The sequence below is a fragment of the Phacochoerus africanus genome, chromosome 11 (genome assembly GCF_016906955.1).
Source record: "Phacochoerus africanus isolate WHEZ1 chromosome 11, ROS_Pafr_v1, whole genome shotgun sequence".
In the NCBI taxonomy this organism is placed as follows: Eukaryota; Metazoa; Chordata; class Mammalia; order Artiodactyla; family Suidae; genus Phacochoerus; species Phacochoerus africanus.
The window spans coordinates 64530403-64551222 of NC_062554.1; the positions used below are offsets into that span (position 1 = coordinate 64530403).

Genomic DNA, 20820 nt, shown 5'->3' on the forward strand with positions numbered 1-20820 from the left:
AGATGTACAACAGGAGATCTTTTATTTGGAGCATGTGTACCCTTAATATGTCTTGGATTTGCAATATTTCTAGATTTTCTGAAGAGCCCATTGAGCCAGAAGGGACATATGTCTATATTTATTTGGATACCCTACAGTTCAGTGTTTCATAGTGGTTGTTACCTATCAGAACATGAATCCTTTGAGAAACGTCTGAAAATGTGTGGTACCAGTGAGACTCCCTGGACAATGGTCTGTACCACTTTGCTTCCATGTCAAGGGTTGGACTCCACTGTGCAGTCCATTGGATTAAGCCATTGTCAGGTATCATATATTAGGGCAAGTCATTCTTTCGTTATAATAATAGAGATTTTTAAAATTACCACTGAATGACTATTTAGAAATCCTTTTTTTTTTTTTTTTTTGCTTTTTTCTTTTTAGGGCCGAACCTGTGGCATATGGAAGTTCCCAGGCTAGGGGTCAAATCAGAGCTATAGCTGCTGGCCTACACCGCAGCCACAGCAATGCCGAATCTAAGCCATGTCTGTGACCCACACCACAGTTCATGGCAACACTGGATCTTTAACCCACTGAGCAAGGCCAGGGATTAAACCCACATCCTCATGGATACTAGTCAGACTTGCTACCGCTGAGCCACAGCTGGAACTTTTTAGAAATCCTTTTAGAGCAATGCCATTATTTGGATGCTTTCAGAATTTAGATTTCTTAGTTTTTTTTTTTTTTGTCTTTTCTTGAGCCACTCCCCTGGCATATGGAGGTTCCCAGGCTGGGGTCTAATCAGAGCTGTAGTCACCGGCCTACGCCAGAGCCACAGCAACGCAAGATCCGAGCCACGTCTGCGACCCACACCACAGCTCACAGAACGCTGGATCCTTAACCCACTGAGCAAGGCCAGGGATCGAACCCGCAACCTCATGGTTCCTAGTCAGATTCGTTAACCACTGTGCCATGACAGGAACTCCCCCAGAATTTAGATTTCTTAATGAATGATATCTAGTGTCATTATTTGCTAATGAAGCCAAACAGGGGAGGAAGGAGATTTGGGCTCAAAACTGAAACAGGTATTTGATTTTTAATTCTTTTTTACTGGGAAGAGAAATTTCTTTTCCTTTTTTTTTTTTGATCATACCTGTGGCATGCAGAAGTTTCTGGGCTAGGGATTGAATCCATGCCATAGCAGTGATAACACTGGATCTTTACCTGCTGAGCCACCAGGGAACTCCTTGTCTTATAAAAATAGATTGTAAATATTATAAAGAGTCTTGATTCTTAAGTGTTGTGTGCAGAGTTTATCGTCCTTTTTTGTTTGACTTTTGTAGATGAAGATGTGGTAGAAAATTTAACCCAAGATGAGACGTCAAGACTGGACCTCGGGTTTGAGGAGTGGGATGTAGCCGGCCTGCCTTGGTGGTTTTTGGGAAACTTGAGAAACAACTATACACCTAGAAGTAATGGCTCAACTGATTTACAGACAAATCAGGTAAATCTGACATTTGAAGCGGAACCTTTTTTTCTTTTGAAAGGGTAACATTCTTGGTTACTCCTGACCCTACATTATATCCTCTAAGAATTCCCATTTGGTGCTACAACTTTTTTTTTTTTGCTTTTTAGGGCCGCACCTGTGGCATATGGAGGTTCCTAGGCTAGGGGTTGAATCGGAGTTACAGCTGCCGGCCTATGACACAGCCGTAGCAACACAGGATCTGAGCCACATCTGCGACCAACACCACAACTCACAGCAATAGCTGGATCCTTAACCCACTGAGCAAGGCCAGGGATCAATCTTGAAACCTCACGGTTACTAGTTGGATTTGTATCTGTTTCTGCTGTGCCACAATAGGAACTCCGTGCTTCAACTTTTAAGTTCCATCTTTATGCATACAATGCCCAAATCTTTTTTTTTTTTTTTTGTCTTTTTGCTTTTTCTTTGGGCTGCTCCCACGGCATATGGAGGTTCCCAGGCTAGGGGTCGAATTGGAGCTGTAGCCACCGGCCTACGCCAGAGCCACAGCAACTCGGGATCTGAGCCGCATCTGCGACCTACACTGCCGCTCACAGCAACGCTGGATCCTTAACCCACTGAGCAAGGGCAGGGATCGAACCCACAACCTCATGGTTCCTAGTCGGATTCGTTAACCACTGAGCCTCGACGGGAACTCCAAGTGTTAATTTTTTTTTTGTCTTTTTGCTTTTTTCTAGGACTGCTTCCTGCGGCATATGGAGGTTCCCAGGCTAGGGGTCTAATCTGAGCTGTAGCCACTGGCCTACGCCACAGCCACAGCAACTCGGAATCCGAGCCTCGTCTGTGACCTACACCGCAGCTCATGGCAATCCCGGATCCCTGACCCACTGGCATATGGCAAGGCCAGGGATCGAACCCACAACCTCATGGTTTAGTCGGGTTTGTCTCTGCTGCGCCACAATGGGAACTCCCCTATTATTATGTCTTATTTACTTGTTACCTGTTTGACCCCACTGAAATATAAGCCCAGGACTTTTGTATTACTGCCCACTCTATTCTATTGCCTAGTATCTAGAGCAGTATCTGACACATAATAGACAGTGGCTATTTGTTCAGTAAAAAATGGACATATAATAGTGGCAAAATAATAAGTTCTCATGAATATTGTAGGAAAAATATGTTAAAGTATCCACAGGTGAAAGCAGAAAGTTATATTTAAAGTTGTTGAGAAAGAAGTGTTAGGGAGTTCCTGTAGTGGCTTAGCAGAAATGAATCTGACTAGTATCCATGAGGACACAGGTTTGATCCCTGGCCTCATTCAGTGGATTGGGGATCTGGCATTGCCATGAGCTGTGGTAGAGGTTGCAGACGCAGTTCGGATCCTGCGTTGCTGTGCCTGTGGTGTAGGCCTGCAGCTTCAGCTCTGATTCAACTCCTAGCCTGGAAACTTAACACATGCTTAACTTAATGTAAGTATGGCCCTAAAAAAAAAAAAAAAAAGGAAGAAGTGTTGTATACCAACTTTACCTCAATAAAATCTTTTTAAAAAAGGAGTTCAGAAAGGAGACAGAAGGTTTGAGTTCCATCAATATTTCTCATATTTCTTTAATAAACATCACTGGCTATTAAAGGAAAGGTTATGTCATAAATAATAGAAAGTTTCTAGGTCCTTAGAGAGCCACCTGTAGAAAGGAATGTAGAGAATGGATTCTTTTTAGTTGAGCAATTATAAGTTTTTAGGTTTTAAGTGCTTTTAAGTGCTTTAATACTTTTTCTCAGGTGTTAGGCCTAATTTACTGTTAAAATAGAAAATTCCTTGCCAGGTGCTCTTTTATCCCCCCATTAGTTTATACATAGTAGGTGCCAAGTAGATATCTGCTGTAGAAAGACTAGGCATTCTCTCGAGATGTGTGAGGACAGTGAGTGTGGGGTTCATTTATGTTGGTAAAACATCCCTGATAAGCCTCGGACTACAAAAACCCATGTTGGTGTTTTCTTTTAGGATATTGGTACTGCCATTGTTTCAGACACCACAGATGACTTGTGGTTTTTGAATGAGTCTGTATCAGAGCAGTTTGGTATTGGAATAAAAGTTGAAGCTGCTGATACTGAACAAACAAGTGAAGAAGTAGGGAAGGTGAGAGACAAAAAGGTATGTTGTGGAAAAATTTCGGGCCTTGATTCTATTTCCTTGCATATAGTGTAATCTTTTCAGATATGGTGACCTGACACTATGCTGCTTTGTACAACGAATGACTCATGTATCCTCCCTTGTATTTTTTTTAATATTTTCCTATATCCAGTTTTAAGATTGACATTAACTAAGCCTGTCTTAAAAATAGGACAGGACTTCATGGGTAAAGCTCCTACTGTGTTAGAAGCAATAAAGTACCCTTTTCCTGCTTGTCCAATCTCTTATTGTGGAGTTTTTTTCTTTTAGGCAAAGTTCTGCATGGCCACAACAACCTGTAGGAAAAAAAAAAATCCTTATTTCTTAGATTTCTCAATGGTTTTCATACCTGTTTTATACCTAATGGAACCAGAACGCCGAGGTCTTACTACGTATTTTATTTTATTAAAAAATTGTGGGGGGGAGTTCCCATCGTGGCTCAGTGGTTAACGAATCCAACTAGTATCCATGAGGATGAGGGTTTGATCCCTGGCCTTGCTCAGTGGGTTAAGGCTTGGGCGTTGCCGTGAGCTGTGGTGTAGGTTGTCTCGGATCTGGCGTTACTGTGGCTGTGGTGTAGGCTGGCAGCTGTAGCTCTGATTAGACCCCTAACCTGGGAACCTCCATGTGCTTCAGGTGCAGCCCCTTAAAAAAAAGCAAAAAACAAAAAAAAATTGGGGGGGTTGGGCACACCTGTGGTATGCAGAAGTTCCTGGACCAGAGATCGAACCTACACCACATCAGCCACCTGAGCCACAGCAGTGGTAGTACCAGATCCCCAACCCACTGAGCCACCAGAAAACTCCGTTACGTATTTTAGAGTTTACATAGGGGAAAAACAGAGAGCTAGAATACACATGGTGTGAGCACACCAAGAGTCATACAAACACATGCTCAAATCTCTAAAGATATTGAGCTATAGATCCAGTACTGACATGGATAAGCTTCTCAGTAAATAGCAATTGAATACATAGAGCAAAAACCAGACATAAATTGCATCTTTTGATTTAAGGGATTTTCATAGTAATTTAGGTCCCTGAAAGATTTGTTCTAGATACTGGTATGTTTGTGGTGGGCAGATAGACACCTTGGGTTTGTTGAGCCAGTTATTTGGGGTTAACATTAGAAGGGAGTGCAAGTGGCAAGAATGAAGACAAAGGTGACATTTGGAAACTTCTCTAGAGACAGATGGGGCTTAAAATACTTTTTTTTTTTTTTCCTTTTTACAGCAGCATCTGCAGCATGTGAAAGTTCCCAGGCTAGGGGTTGAATTCGAGCTGCATCTGCTGGGCTATGCCATAACTACAGCCACATGAATACCAAATCTGAGCTGCGTCTGTGACCTACGCTGCAGCTTATGGAAACACCAGCTCCTTAACCCACTGAGCAAGGCCAGGGATTGAACCCTCATCCTCACGGACACTATGGCATGTTCTTAACCCACTGAGCCACAGTGGGAACTCTTTTTTTTTTTTTCTTGAAATACTTGAACTTTTCTGAGAATGTTGCTATATAGTGGTTCATAATTCTGTCGTAATTTTTTTTTTTTTTAAATGGCTGCACCTGCAGCATATGGAAGTTCCCAGGCCAGGGACTGAATCTGAGCTGCAGCTGCAACCTCTGCCATAGCTGTGGCAATGCCAAATCCTTTAGCCCACTGCACCTTCAGGTATTGAACCTGCATTAGCAGCAGCCCAAGCTGCTTCATTCAGATTCTTAACCCACTGCACCACAGCGGGAACTCATATCATAATTGGTTTTATTCCAATCACTAGATTGCAAAACTTGGGTTTTAATTTTTAGAATTTTTTTTTTGTCTTTTGTCTTTTTTGTTGTCGTTGTTGTTGTTGTTGCTATTTCTTGGGCCACTCCCACGGCATATGGAGGTTCCCAGGCTAGGGGTTGAATCGGAGCTGTAGCCACTGGCCTACACCACAGCCACAGCAACGAGGGATCCGAGCCGCGTCTGCAACCTACACCACAGCTCACGGCAACGCCGGATCGTTAACCCACTGAGCAAGGGCAGGGACCGAACCCGCAACCTCATGGTTCCTAGTCGGATTCATTAACCACTGCGCCACGATGGGAACGCCCTAATTTTTAGAATTTTAAATTTTAAAAATTTATTTATTTAAAAAATTTTTTCGCCTTTCATCTTTTTAGGGCCTTACCCTCGGCATGTGGAGGTTCCCAGGCTAGGGGTCTTATCGGAGCTGTTGCTGCCGGCGGCCTACACCAGAGCCACAGCAACGCCAGATCCAAGCTGCATCTGCAAACGGACACCACAGCTCATGGCAACGCCGGATCCTTAACCCACTGAGCAAGGCCAGGGATCGAACCTGCAACCTCATGGTTCCCACTCAGATTCGTTTCCACTGCACCACGACCTGAACTCCTAAAATTTAAAATTTAGAAGACACTTTCTGCATTTCTTGACTTTTGTTTTCTAATCCATGGCATGTCATGTTTTTACAGGACAGCCAGAAGATCACATAACAAACTTTACTTTTGAGTATGAAAAGTAAAATTTTACAGTACTTTATTTTGTTCTTCACATCTGAGTTCTTTATTTTATATGGTGCTTTTTATTTCCATTTTCTCATGGAATTCTGTTTTATTAATCCTGTGAATGCCTACCTAGATTTTCAAGATAGAATATTTTCACATTTAATGATTTGTGCTCTGATATTCTTTATTTAAGGTCATAAATTTGGGAACCCTCTCCCTTCTGAATGCATAAGATATTTGGTCACCCTTCTAGGTGCTTTTCAATCATTTATTTTGCTGAAATGCCAACTAGGTTTGTACAGAATCATGTTTTTGGCCTCACATCTAAGCTGTCTCCTTCTTAAAGTGCTAGTGATAGGAGTAGAATGTGAGTTTTAAACTTGAAGCTCTATTATCATTTTGCTCTCAGGTAATAACCTCGTCTAAAATAGGTAAACCTTACTAAGAAATGTCTTTGCCTTCTCAGGTGATTGAAGTGGGGAAAAATGATGACCTTGAGGACTCTAAGTCCATAGACGATGATACTGATATAGAAGTTACGTCTGAGGTATGAATTTCTAGTAAAAGAGCTGTTTTATACCCTCTTACTCTTCAGATGTTAATGTTCTAGCGGTTCACTTGTTGAAGAATCTGTTTTCCCCCAATTTCTATCTACTTTTCTTAGGTGTTAGGAGATACTGGTTTCTTTATATCTTGTTAGACATCTTTACTGGGATTTGAGAAGAGAATGGGATGAGTTGATCTAATCCTGTCCCAACCTTGAAAAGAGATGACTTAAATGCCTTTCTCCTTGCTTTGAAATCTCTGGACATTACGCCATTATGCTGGATACACAGTTATTCAAAGTAGTCCAGTTCTACTTTCCCGCTGAACACCTGTCTAATCCCAAAGATAGACCTACAAGCTATTTAAAATTCTTTGTCAAGTATAAAAATAATACTTTTGATGCATTCTTAAATAGAAACAAATGGAAAATGACTTAATTTCTATATAGGTTTATATGAATGGAGTGCTAATAAATGAAGATTGTTTATTAAGCTATTAGGTAATAGGTATGGATTTGTTGCCAATTGGCAATTCAAGTCTAGGCTCAAATGTATACCTTGCCTTTCTTTTCACACTAGTTCCCCATTTCCCTTTTAGTACTTCCCTCCGATAACTCCCTGTGGGAGGAAGGGTGGTGGCGGAAGGATAAGGAGGGGATTTTACATTTTGCTGCTTGGGGGTATAAACATTTTAGGTTGTCTCCAATGTTGATCCTGTCCCCCAACTCCCACCCCACCACTACTGACTGTTATGGTAATTCATTGTGAATTATTTGTCTGTGCATAGGTAACTAATAAAGTGGGATATATTGGTCTATTTAGTGTTGCTGACCACAATACAAATAACAGAGATAAGTGTTTTCCATCTTAATCAGACTTTTGAGGCTACTTGGGCCAAGAAAACCTAATTAAGCAAATAGGTTGTATTTCATCAATTCAGAGATGCCATGGAATTTAATAAACCCTATTATTTTTATGTACTACTATAAAAGAAAAGTGATGCCAATTAAACTATGACATACCATTAATTATGAATTCCAAATCTTTATGGAGTTCCTTTGAGTATTTGTGTAGCATTTCAGATGAGATCTGAGGATCTTAAACTGGCAAGAATGTTCTGATGCTCTCTGGAGAACATCCCAGTTTAACAAATGGTTGTGTCCCTGCCTCGGTATAGGCAGTTGAATTATGACTTCTCAACTTGAAGTGCTTGGCCTTCATTCTGAAAGTAATCAAGTCAGCGTGTGTCAAATCATTGATCCTGTCAAGACCAGGCAATTATCCACATTAAATACTCTTGACTTGTTCCAGGTAGCTACCTTTGAATTAAGCAAGGCATTTAAAATTCATTGAGCTCTGGTATCTCCTGATTTGAATATGGAGAAGCAGGGAAAAAAAAAATTACTTGGCATTCAAGGACAAGAACATTCACTTTTCAGAGACTGTGATTTAGGCATACAGTTAGCTCCCTATGATCCTGATCCTATTAAGTAAATGCAGTAGTTTTCAGATCTCATTTTAATATTAGCATCCTCGTTTGACAAATTTTATAACATTTCTTAGTAGGAAAGAGTGACAGTATCTCTTCTTCATTCTTTAGCCTCTTGCTCAGTAAAAGAGTAAGTTGTACAAAGAGAAATGACCTAAAAAGAAGGCAGTGGGGAAAAGCAAACAATGTAAATTCTACTCAGATTAGATAGAAAGCTAAAATAATTTAAATTTCTTAGAGATAGCTACACCAAGTTTTGGCTTGAAGTGGCAGTTGTGTCACTATCATTGTAAAGCTTCTCAAGACTTTCCTATGTGTAGCTATAGAATTTGTTCAAATTCTAGGCTAGACCACTGTTGTGAAATGTCTGAACTCTTACTGGCTTAGTGTGAGATGATGAGAATTTGGCCTATGCTCCCTTTTTCTCAGCATTATGTTCACACAGTATTAATTGTCTGTACTTGTCTTTGTAGGATGAGTGGCAGTGCACTGAGTGCAAGAAATATAACTCTCCAAGCAAGAGGTACTGTTTTCGTTGCTGGGCCTTGAGGAAGGATTGGTATTCAGATTGCTCTAAGTTAACCCATTCTCTCTCCACATCTGATATCACTGCCATACCTGAAAAGCAAGAAAATGAAGGAATTGATGTCCCTGACTGCAGAAGAACCATATCAGCTCCAGTCGTTAGGCCTAAGGATGCATATATAAAAGAAGAAAAGCCCAAGTGTTTTGGTCCCTGCAACTCAGTGGAATTCTTGGATTTGGCTCACAGTTCTGAAAGCCAAGAGACCATATCAAGCATGGGGGAACAATCAGATAACCTTTTTGAACAGAGAACAGATACAGAAAACATGGAAGATTGCCAGAATCTCTTGAAGCCATGTAGTCTCTGTGAGAAAAGACCACGAGATGGGAACATTATTCATGGGAGGACAGGCCATCTTGTCACTTGTTTTCATTGTGCCAGAAGATTAAAGAAGGCTGGGGCTTCATGTCCTATTTGCAAGAAAGAGATTCAGTTGGTTATTAAGGTATTTATAGCATAGCTGAATCAGTGAATTACAGAGTGATTTTAACAGGATTAGGTTATATATCAAAGTACCAGTATTGAGTAGCTCATTGTCACCCATTGCCTACTTTCATTTATTCATATAAATACCTGTATTCTGGGACACTTTTCCTTCTAAACTTTTTTGGAATTTGAGAGTAAGTTCCTTAAAATTAGGTTATCATATTGGAGACTCCATTAACATGAAAAGATAAGTTAATCGCTCAATTCTCTTCTGAAAGATAAGGATCTAGGAGGAAGTACAAATCAGTACAAATACATTCATTCTTTCCTTTTCCTAATTACTAGACAGTTAATCATTTCTTTAGGTCATTTTATTCCTACTCTTCTTTTCTGTTAGGGAATGTTCTAAGGCATCAAAATCCAACATAAGTTGATTAGTCAAGTTATATAGCGTTGCAGATCACTTTGTGTTACAATTAGGCTACATGGTTCAGAGGAACCAATATTTTTATAAAGTCTGGAAAAGCAAGAGATTTCTTCTCTATGTGCCTAGAACAATGGTATCAAAGATTTTTGCTAACATGCCCCAGAAATAATTTTGAAAAAGTATAGATAGCCTTTTTCACATTTTAAAAGTTGAAATACAATTAGCGGACAATAAAAGTCTTCCCTTCTGATGAACTGTCGACATCTGAGTAGCCACCTAAAATAAGCAATAGAACTTCTCTGTCACCTCAGAATGTTCTCTTGTGTCCCTTTCTCGCACTACCATTTCATGGCGCTCACCCTGGATTAGTTTTCCTTTTGCATATGTTTTATTTGATAGCTAAACCTTTTAAGTAAATTTAAGTACTTACAGAGGCTATACTATCCACTACATTGTAGATGTGCTTTAAACTTTGGATTTGCAGTTTTAGCTGATTGAATTTATAGGAAAAGTCTTGTCATAAAAACTGGCCAAGCCTGTTCTCATTATAAAACTAATCAGCCGAATCAGACCATGTTTTCCGTCAAAATATTTGACTTTATTCAGTTAAATGTATTACATACATCTTTGGTACAACCTTCTCAATGACAGTTCTAAGAAAGATGAGGCGCAGAGTGTTTTTTGTTTGTTTGTTCGTTTGTTTGTTTTGTGAATTTTCTGATGCTTTATTTAGTTTGACCACCCTACCACAGGCAATAGTGTTGAAGGCAGAAAACTTGACACAGAAATTATGGACTGAAGATTGTCTTGATGTGGCCTTTTCTTTGTCTTCTGCAGTAGGATATCTTTTTGAAAGTTTCCAGTCCATTGGTTGAAGGTTGTTCAGCATTTGTTGTAATTCTGTTGTTTTTATGAGAGGAAGTGAGCGCTAGTCCTGTTCCACTGTCTTAATCCCGTCTCGAGACACAGAGTTGTTAACCAAAGCTCTCATTGCTTGACTCTGCTCATGGTTTTGGAGGTCTTCTGGGGTTTTTTGTCTTCAGTTTGATTCCTAGAGAGTTTTTTTTTTTGTATATTCTGAGGCAATGGCTCATAGATTCTAAATGTGTTAGCAGCAGCTTTTTTTATTTATTTATTTTTTTATCCACACTTGTAGCACATGGGAGTTCCTGGGCCAGTAATTGAACCTTCGACACAGTTGTAGCCTGGGCTGCAGCTGCAGTGGCAGTGCTGGCTCCTTCCTTAACCCGCTGAGCCACAAGGGAACTTCCAGGCAGCCTTTCTTTTGAAAGTAGGGAGTAAGGCTTTTGTGGAAAGGAAAGTAATGAAAGAGAGAAATGATAGCTTTGAAGAGCACACAGATCTTAGGATAGTATGTATAGAAATGGAAGGTCTTCAAGTTTTTTTCCTTATAGATATCCCTATCTGCTTTCCTGATGCAGAAGATCTTGGTATATGCCCAGGGCTGGGAGTATAGTCATTTTAAAGACCAAGATCCTAGAATTACAAATTTAAGAGGACTGAGACTCATCCCAGTTGCCTGTTAAAAGCCCAACTCAACCCCCTGCCCCTGCCGCAACCCCCCACCGACTCTTTGATCCCTGAGGGTCTGGCCTAGGGATTTTCAGGTACAGGAAGTAGATGGATCCTTTTATTTAGCATGATATTTTAATTTCTAGAGGGCTAGTTTTGTTGAAGATACAGCATTTTAAAACTAGAATGCACTCATGTAGTCTGCCCTTTTTATTTGGCACATGTGGCCATGAGGATAAGTGACTGCTAAGAGTTACAGCTGTTAGAGCTATTACTGGAATCTAAGTCTTTTGTAGTAAATCTTTAAACTGTTCTTCCTTCCTTCTCATTATTTGTTAAATATTTAAAAGATGGTGCTTGGGAGTTCCCGTCTTGGCTCAGCGGTTAACGAATCCGACTAGGAACCATGAAGTTGCGGGTTTGATCCCTGGCCTCGTTCAGTGGGTTAAGGATCCAGCGTTGCCGTGAGCTGTGGTGTAGGCCGGCGGCTGCAGCTCCAATTTGACCCCTAGCCTGGGAACCCTCCATATGCCGTCGGAGTGGCCCTAGAAAAGACAAAAAAATAAAAATTAAAAAAAATTAAAAAAAATGGTGCTTATTGAATTTGGAACAACTAATATCCTTAAAATATTGGAGAATATTAGTTGCAGCCAAAATAGGACTTAGAATAGACTTTTAATCTCCTCTCTAAGAGAAAAGGCCTGATAAACTCTTATATAATCAGCTAAATTACTTCTCTCCCTGGGAAGACAAGTAAAGGTGGTAGAGGAACCTGAGCTCTTTTCTCCAGTATTTGTCCTTCTTGGGGAGTGAAGCTCAGGTCTCTGTCTCTCTCTCCAGGCATTAGGGGCAAGGATATTTCCCTCTTGATAAGTACAAGCAGTTCATTGAGTTTAGTGTTTTGTTATACCATGGTTAAGTGGGCTAAAAATTTAGTCAAATTGCTTTCTACCCTATTTTCCCCTACCATTATTCTCCTCATGATAGTTCAATAGCCCTCAATTTTGTTTTATTTTTTGCCAGTCAGGTGCTTTTGCAAGTGTAAAATTGCAATTTTTTCAAAAATGTACATAAGGAAAAGTTTAAAATTTTCATTTGTGTGTGTAGATATTTGAAGCTAATTTAGTGTGTCCTCGTCTAGCACAGAATCCTCCTGTGCCAGTTGACCCATTTTCTAGCACCCTATCTAGTTTGTCTCTGAATCTTCACTCGCACTCTGAAATGTCTTCATTTGGACATTAAATTATTATTGGCTTCTAGTTATGGGTAAGCCATGCTGAGGTAGAAGTCTTTTTTTCTTCTTTTTTGGCTACCCCACAGCATATGGAGTTCTTGGACCAGGGAACAGATCCAAGCAGCAGTTACAGCATGCCGGATCCTTAACCCTCTGTGCTGGGCCAGGGATAGAACCTTGAGTTCCAGTGCTCCAGGTGTTTCTTCGATTGCCAGGAAAGGATCCGTTAACATAGATGTCAGTGGAGTTACTGTTTCCACTGCATCACCTCATAGACTTGTGATTAATGAAATCATCCCATAATAGCATTAAATTTCTTATTTTTGTTATTTAAAATAATATTTATGACCATGTTATCCCAGACAAAAACTTCAGAACAGAAACGACAAATTCTGGTGTTCCTGTTGTGGCTCAGCAGAAACGAATCTGACTAGTATCCATGAGGACACAGGATCGATCCCTGGCCTTGCTCAGTGGGTTAAGGATCCAGCGTTGCTGTGAGCTGTGGTGTAGGTCGAAGATTCGGCTCAGAACTGGCATTGCTGTGGCTGTGTCATAGGCCATCGGCTACAGCTCTGATTCGACCCCTAGCCTGGAAATCTCCATATGCTGCAGGTACGGCCCTAAAAGACAAAAAAAAAAAAAAAAAAAGAAAAAAGAAAAAAAAATGACAATAGCATAAATTTCTGGATTATCTAAAAATGTCTTCTGTCTCTTAATGTTAACTCATCCTGCTTACGCTATACTTACAACTTTTGGTTTGCTTTTGTATTTAACACTTAAGTCAGACTTTGTACAAATCTTAGATCAAGGCTTTAAACTGATATTACTATGTCTTCACAGTCCATCTGTGGAATATCATAGGTTCCTGATCTTAGGCTTGAACAAAGGATCAGCATCCAGACTGCCATGAACTCATCTGATGTAAGACTGAATCACTGCCAAGCATTGGAAATATTCAGTTGTGTCTTAGTAATAATTTATGTATATTTAGATATATGCAGTGCTTTGTGGGAAATTATTTTGTTTGTAAGAATTTATTTTTAAAGGTGAGGATCATTTGTTACTTTAACGTCACTTCATTGCAGTGTTGGCGCCTTTGACAGTCACTAATGAGAAATTGGTGAATGTTAGATCTTGGGTTCTACACAGCTATCGTAGTGTTACCTCTTGGTTCTCTTTGGAAAGGGTGAAACTCGTTAACCAGATAATTGGTTTTTTGTTTTTTTGTTTTTTTCCCTGCAGAGAGTTATATGAACTTCTGAAAGGATATTGCTTTAGATACTGTGAATCTCTTGTTTTCCATTTCGCCAACTATCTACTTAAATTGCTCATTCTCATGTCCTAAAAAAGGATTCATCTTGACAGCTCTCCCATTCATGGAAGTACATATATGCACACATACTATCAAGACTATTAATGCTTTTGCTAAAAACGGCTGTAGACTGGCTGTGTCTAGAAGCTGCACTTCAGAGGTAAATGAACCTGCCAGCTCTCCCTGTGCCAAAAGTAACATGTACAATGTTTACAGATGTCTGGAATCTTGCACTGCCGTAGGGTATGCTGAGGTTACTTTGCTGCGATTTCCTAGATTTGTGATTAGCTTAATTGCAGTTTAGCAAATGAGATATAATATTAGAGGCCCAAAGCCACTGGAAATGAGGGTTATCTGAGGTAGTGGTTCAGATGACTCCCAATAACTAATCTGGGAACAGTTTTTCCAGATCGCCTTGAGATGTCCTTTCTGTTGACAGAACTTTAGTTGTTTGCCGTTGCTATATGTTCTTTTTTAGGAGCCATCAGATCTCTTCTCTCCTATGGGAGAATGTCCTGTTAGCATTTTCAGGTCTTTTAATGCAATAAATGTGCAATCCCAAATAATGCCACTATAGGTGAATGTGGCGTTGTTAAAGAAAATATTATAATAAACCTACACTTGGGCTTAGTGTACCTCTATCAAAGCCTTTTGAATGACTAAAGTGTTCTAGAGAAACAAGTGTTTCTGTGGAAAGAGGTGGTTAATATTTCTTGGTAGCTTATCTGAAATCAAAGATGCTGCTTCTGCACATTGTTGTCCTTCATCTAATATCTGTCTTTACTGTCTTCTGGGAGCATAGCAAGTGAGTAGAACTCATTTCTTGGGGTGGAATGGGTCAAGGATCCTCAAAAGGGACAAATAGTACTGCCAGAGCAATTTCTTTTGCAGAGTAGTTGCTGTAATTTGACAAATGCTCTAATTGAAAATTGACATTTTTATAATAGTTTATCAGGGCATCTGATTTCTTATCCCAGAGTTTTTTTGTTTTATTTTTAAACAGTAAGTACTTTGATGTCAGACATGTCCTCTTCCTTTCTTTCTTACTGTTGCTCTTTTTTCCTTGGAGGTCAAGGTTATTATTTATTTCTGGGTATTGCCTTTATACCAGAAGCCTTCTGTATCACCCCTTGGATGGTTTTAACTACCGTATCTTTAGATAAGGTTTCTCTTTTTCACTCAATCCTGGGAATGTTTCTGTTGCAGCGTTAGGTGGTAAATTCCAGCAATAAGAAGGAAAGATGTGACATCAGAGCTCCTATCTAGTAAAAAACTTGTAGTTGAAGATTTGCGTATACGATGAGGCAACAGGATTTACTTCCTCTTTTGTCCCAGTATTAAGAAATTCAGGTCAGCTTGTCCTCTTCCTACAGGGGGATTATTATTATTTTTTCTCCCCCTGCAGGTTCCTTCATTTTTTCCACTTCCTTTGTCCTAAAGAATCAAAGTATCTCCTTTGGTTTTTTTCCTTTCCCCCTTTAGAAAGTAAGAGAAAATGTTTTAAAGGAGGAATGAAATGTCTCTGGCCTCCTCAGCACTTGGCAAGCCTCTGAACAGGACCTTTCCATTCTCTAGCACGACACTATTAGGTGCCTTTTTGGGTAGAGATAAAGAGTAAGATTCCGCCATCTTGACCTTCTTAAGCTTCCATTTTTTCTCATCTGTAAAATGAGTGTACTACCCTTTCTACCTCATCGTCCGTTGTAGGGATTAAGTGTGGGCAGCAGCTTAACCTTTAATTGCCTTGAATCAGGTATTGGAAGTTGTTAAGCTTTTGGTAGATCTGACTGTGGGGTATATAATCTGAATACCTCATGTCCCAGAAGCTGAGCACAAGCTCCCCTTTGTACCTGCCACGCAGAGCCTCTGTTGCCTCCTTTTGCACATGCCTCTAGCTCAGATATCTTTTCCTTGATATGAGGCTCTTGTCTAGAAGAGTTTTGCCTCGAGGTTCTGAGAGAAATGTGTGTGTAAATTGGGGTAGTAGCTATCCCTGTGTCGTCAGGGTCTTGGTATACAGAAATGCTCTGTCGTACATGCACTTGAGTGGGTGGCATATAATGCACTGTCAGTATGTAGCAAACATGCAATTTTTCAGCTAACATCTGATGAGGCAGATGTGGTTTCCTAAAATGGGCAGGAAAAGGTAATTTGAAATAACTTTGAATAGTGACCAGCTCACCAGATGAGGAAAGGAGACATTTTCACGAGTTCTTGCCTAATCTTTGTAAGCACCACTAAATCGCTTTGTGTCTTTTTTGGGTTTTGCACTGTATAATGCTTTTAATACCTGTTTTTCCTCTTGTGCTTTTTTTTGTGCATTAAATATTTTTCATTTTACCATTTCGTGGTGTCATTATTGGGAAATATGTAGTGTTTGTGTACAGCAAGATCTTGTTTTCTGTCTTTATGTACAGTCTTTGTTCCGACTTGGGAGTGAAGAGAATAGCTTTTGCAATAGAAGTTATAGTGCTTAAAAACAACTTTTAATCCCCTTCCCCTGTCCCCGGCCAACGTACACCCACAGTTAACTACTAGAATAATTGTTGTATTTCATTTTTAGGCTCCCACTCTTGAAGGAAACCTCAAAATTTTGCAGAGTGTTTTTAACATTGAGCTGAGGGCTGTGAGCTGTGGAGTTTCCCCCACTGTGCCTAACTCTTCCGAACCCACAATTATATCACCCTCTTTGCTCCTGAAGAGATTTTAAATGGTGAGGTAACGGACTTGCCCCTGTCGAGTTTATGAAAAGCTTCCAGATACAGGGTTCTGTTCTGTTTTGTTTCTGAGCTGGGGCTGGTGTGGAGAGGTACTGAGGGTTTGTCCTAAGTACACACTGATCTCTTGTATGCCTAGCGTCTGCTAGGGTCTCTAGCAGTGGTTCCTAAGCTTTTGGGAATTATAGCACTCCTTGAAAAGCTAAAGAAACTTACAAAATCTTGTATGAAAAAAGCCCAACCAACACTACAGTCACTTTCAAGAGCTTCATTAAAGCTGGTCCATGACCCCCTGGTTCTGTTCTTTAGAGGAATATCAAAGAAAAGGAAATGTACCTGCAAAGAGCTTGGCTAGCTCACATGTTTTTCAAAAGATTGTCCCTGATAGCTAAGGCCATTAATATGGGTAAAGCCTCTGGTCAGTTGGTGCTCTGCACAACTTTTGGGAGCACCCTTCATAGGCTGACCATACAAATGACGTCTAGAGATAGGTAGTATACATCTGTGTGAGGAGGCCCTGGGCATGGGGTGCAGGTGGTTACTGGAAATAGGGATAGCATTTTTTATTTTTATTTTTTATTTACTTATTTATTTTTGCTTTTTAGGCTGCACCAGCGGCATATGGAAGTTCCCAGGCTAGAGGTCAAATCAGAACTACAGCTGCCGGCCTACACCACAGCCACAGCAACACGCGATCCAAGCTCCTCTGCAACCTACACCACAGCTTAGGGCAACGCCGGATCCCTGACTCACTGAGCGAGGGCAGGGATTGAACCCGCATCCTTATGGATACTAGTAGGATTAGTTTCCACTGTACCACAATGAGAACTCCAGGGAGAGCATTTTTTAAATGAAAAGAAAAAATAAAGCAGAACATTAGAGAAGGATGAGGTGAGCTTTTGTGTCCACACAACCATTTCCATGTTTTGTGATCTCTTTAAAAAATTGCTTTTTAATAATAACTGCATACCATGTTTTGTTTCCTGGGATTTACCTCCTACTCACTTTGATTCCCGATGCTGCAGATTTATCATCTTTATTGAATGTAGCCTTGAGGCTAGAGGAAGGCAAGCTGAAAGTAGTAACTGAGCTAAACTCTTGTTAGCAGACAAATGCCCAGCCAGTACTTGTTTGCTAGAATTTGCTCAAATCTAACCTCTGAAGGTATAAAAGGTATTAGTACTGTTAGAAAGATTTCAGGTCGTTACAGTTTTGGGGGTACAGGGATAATCTTGCTATGTACATCCCCAACCCTAAACTCATTTGATTAATGCTTTCCCTTTGCTTTATTTCCTCTTCAAAATTAAGGATAGGAGTTAAATTTGCTCAGTAAGTAGTTATTAAGCATTAATATGAGCTAGAGCCTGCTTGGTACTAGGAATATACCATAGGGAATGGGGAAGCACCCTCAGGTTGCCTATGGTCTAATAATCAAGTTAAGACATAAGACAGTTTCCACCTGGGCCGAGGAAGCAGCAAATGAAAGAACTACAGAAGTTCCCGTCGTGGCTCAGTGGTAACGAACCCGAATAGGAACCATGAGGTTGTGGGTGAGCCCTGGCCTTGCTCAGTGGGTTGAGGATCCGGCGTTGCCGTGAGCTGTGGTGTAGGTTGCAGATGCAGCTCGGATCCCACGTTGCTGTGGCTCTGGCGTAGGTTGCAGACGCAGCTCGGATCCCACGTTGCTGTGGCTCTGGCGTAGGCTGGCGGCTACAGCTCCGATTCGACCCCTAGGCTGGGAACTTCCATATGCTGCGGGAGCAGCCCTAGAAAAGGCAAAAAAAGTACAAAAAAAAAAAAAAAACCCTACAGGTAAGAGAATGGCCTGTTTGGGAAATGTTAAATTCTTCCACATAACGGAAGCAGAGGATGTGATTGGAGAAGTGATGAGAGATTGGACTGGGTGGTCAGAGGGGCTAGGTAGTGAAGGTGTGATTAACCAAGCTGACAAGTTTGAACTTTATTCTGAAGACAGTGCAGAGCCATCAAATTGTTTTAAGCAGGAATGTGACATCTCATTTACAGTTTTGAAAGATCATTCTGGCTGCATTATTGATAAGAGACTGGAATGCTGGCTAGAACAGAAGTAGGGAGAACAATTAGCCTATGGCAGCAATCTGGGCTAGAAATGATTATATTCCTAAGCTAATGGCAGTGGACCTGGGAAGAGTAATAATAGGTAACATTGATTAAACACATAGTATGTGCTGACGTGGCATCTATTGTCCCATGAAGTATTGAAGGCTTAGCAAAGTTAATCTGTCCAAGGCCTCTAAGAATTAAAGAGTCAGTCAGCAGTTAGAACCATTGTGTCTGAAATTCTTCAAAGAAGACATACAGATGGCTGAAAAACACATGAAAAGATGTTCAGCATCACTCAGAGAAATGCAAATCAAAACCACTATGAGGTACCACCTTACACTGGCCAGAATGGCCATCATCCAAAAGTCTACAAACAATAAATGCCGGAGAGGGTGTGGAGAAAAGGGAACCTTATTACACTGTTGGTGGGAATGTAAATTGGTACAACCACTGTGGAAAACTGTATGGAGATTCCTCAGAAAGTGAAAAATAAAATCACCATTTGATCCAGCAATCCCACTCCTGGGCATCTATCCAGAGAAAACCATGACTCGAAAAGATACATGTACTCCAGTGTTCATTGCATCACTCTATACAATAGCCAAGACATGAAAACAACCTAAATGTCCATCGACAGAGGAGTGGATAAAGGAGATGTGCTGCATATACACAATGGAATATTACTCAGCCATTAAACGGAAAGAAAGAACAGCATTTGCAGCAACATGGGTGGACGTAGAAATGATCATGCTAAGTGAAGTTAGTCCAACAGTGAGACACCAACATCAAATGCTATCACTTACATGTGGAATCTAAAAAAAGAAAACCATGAGCTTCTTTGCAGAACATATACTGACTCACAGGCTTTGAAAAACTTATGGTTTCCAAATGAGACACTTTGGGGTGTGGGGGATGCGCTGGGGGTTTGGGATGGAAATGCTATAAAATTGGGTTCTGATGATTGTTGTACAACTATAAATGTGATAAAATTCATTGAGTAATAATAAAAAGAGAACCATCGTGTCTGAGACAAAAGCCCAAAAGATGTGCATGGATTTGAGAGAAATCAAGACAGAAGTGACAGGCCTCATGAATGAATGTGGATCTGAGCAAAAGGGAGGAATCAAGGATGGCTGGGGCAGTTGGCTGGATGGTGGTGTCATTAACTGAGATAAAGAATATGGGTAAGGGGTTCCTGTTGTGGTGCAGCGGAAAGGAATCTGACTAGTATCCATGAGGACGCAGGTTTGATCCCTGGCATCGCTCAGTGGGTTAAGGATCTGGCTTTGCTGTGAGCTGTGGTATAGATTGCAGATGAGGCTCGGATCCCACGTTGCTGTGGCTATGGCATAGGCCGGCCGCTATAACTCTGATTCGACCCCCAAAAAAGTGTAGGTTTTTGGTGATGGCAATGAGATAGGTAAAAATGATGGGTTTAGTTTGGGGTGTTGATTTTGTGCGTATAAGGAGCTTCAAATGGAAATGGAGCTCAGGAGAGACATGGGCTGTAAATATTAAGTACCTATTGTGTATCTTACACCTTCTAGGTACTGGGGATACAACAGTGAAGGTGATGAACGTGGTTCCCGCTCTCATGGCTTAGGGGGAACTAATCAAACACTATCAGTGTTTAGTGCAGTGAAGATTTATGTTGGGAGAATACATGCTGCTATGAGAAACATAGAAGGAGGGCCTAATTTAGTCATGGGTTTAGGAACAACCTCTTTGAAATGAGAAGCTGAGATCTAAAGGCAGGATAAGAGTTTGAAGAGGAGGAGAATTCCATAGATAGGAGGAGACATGCAAAGGCCTTTCAGTGAGGGAACAGTAGCATCTGGGAAGGCTCTAGCTGAGAGCATGGCAGGAAAGAGCTGAGTGTAAAAGAGGAGGTAGTTGGGGTACAAGTTGAAAGAGAATGGAGAAGGTCTGAAACTGATACCCTGGAAAATAGGAGTGAGAACAGAGTAGGCAGCTTTCCAAGACAGTTGCTTGAGACTATCCCATCGCTAGACCTGGGTTTCTCAGCCTCAGCACTATCGACATTTTGGGTTGGAAAATTCTTTGTGGAGGGGAGGGATGTCTTGGGCACTGTAGGATGCTGAACAGCCTCTCTGGGCTCTATTCACTAGATGCCAGTAGCCAGTAGCATTGGCTACTGCCCAACCAATTAGGACAATCAGCGTTGTCTCCAGACATTGGCAGATGTCACTTAAGGAAAGAATTGCCTCTGGTCCATCTGCTGAGTGCTTCAGGAGAAAAATCACACAACTTGCAGATTGCCGTCCCTGACCTGGGCTTGCAATTCTAACTGGTCCTTCTCTCTCCC

The 20820-nt window shown here is 40.8% G+C and overlaps 1 protein-coding gene across 4 annotated transcripts in view; it reads left to right on the plus strand.

Annotated features, from left to right (window-relative positions):
- The window catches only part of MDM4 (MDM4 regulator of p53), a 51734-nt gene that overhangs the window by 29757 nt on the left and 1157 nt on the right, over positions 1-20820 (plus strand). For 2 of the 4 annotated variants that reach the window (XM_047751927.1, XM_047751928.1), the window contains exons 8-11: positions 1320-1480; positions 3465-3614; positions 6607-6687; positions 8648-8697. In XM_047751927.1, the coding sequence (XP_047607883.1) occupies positions 1320-1480; positions 3465-3614; positions 6607-6687; positions 8648-8697 (442 nt within the window). Of the gene's footprint in view, positions 1-1319; positions 1481-3464; positions 3615-6606; positions 6688-8647; positions 9206-13223; positions 16036-20820 lie in introns of those variants that run through there. The other 2 variants (XM_047751926.1, XR_007130669.1) reach the window with 2 other exon arrangements.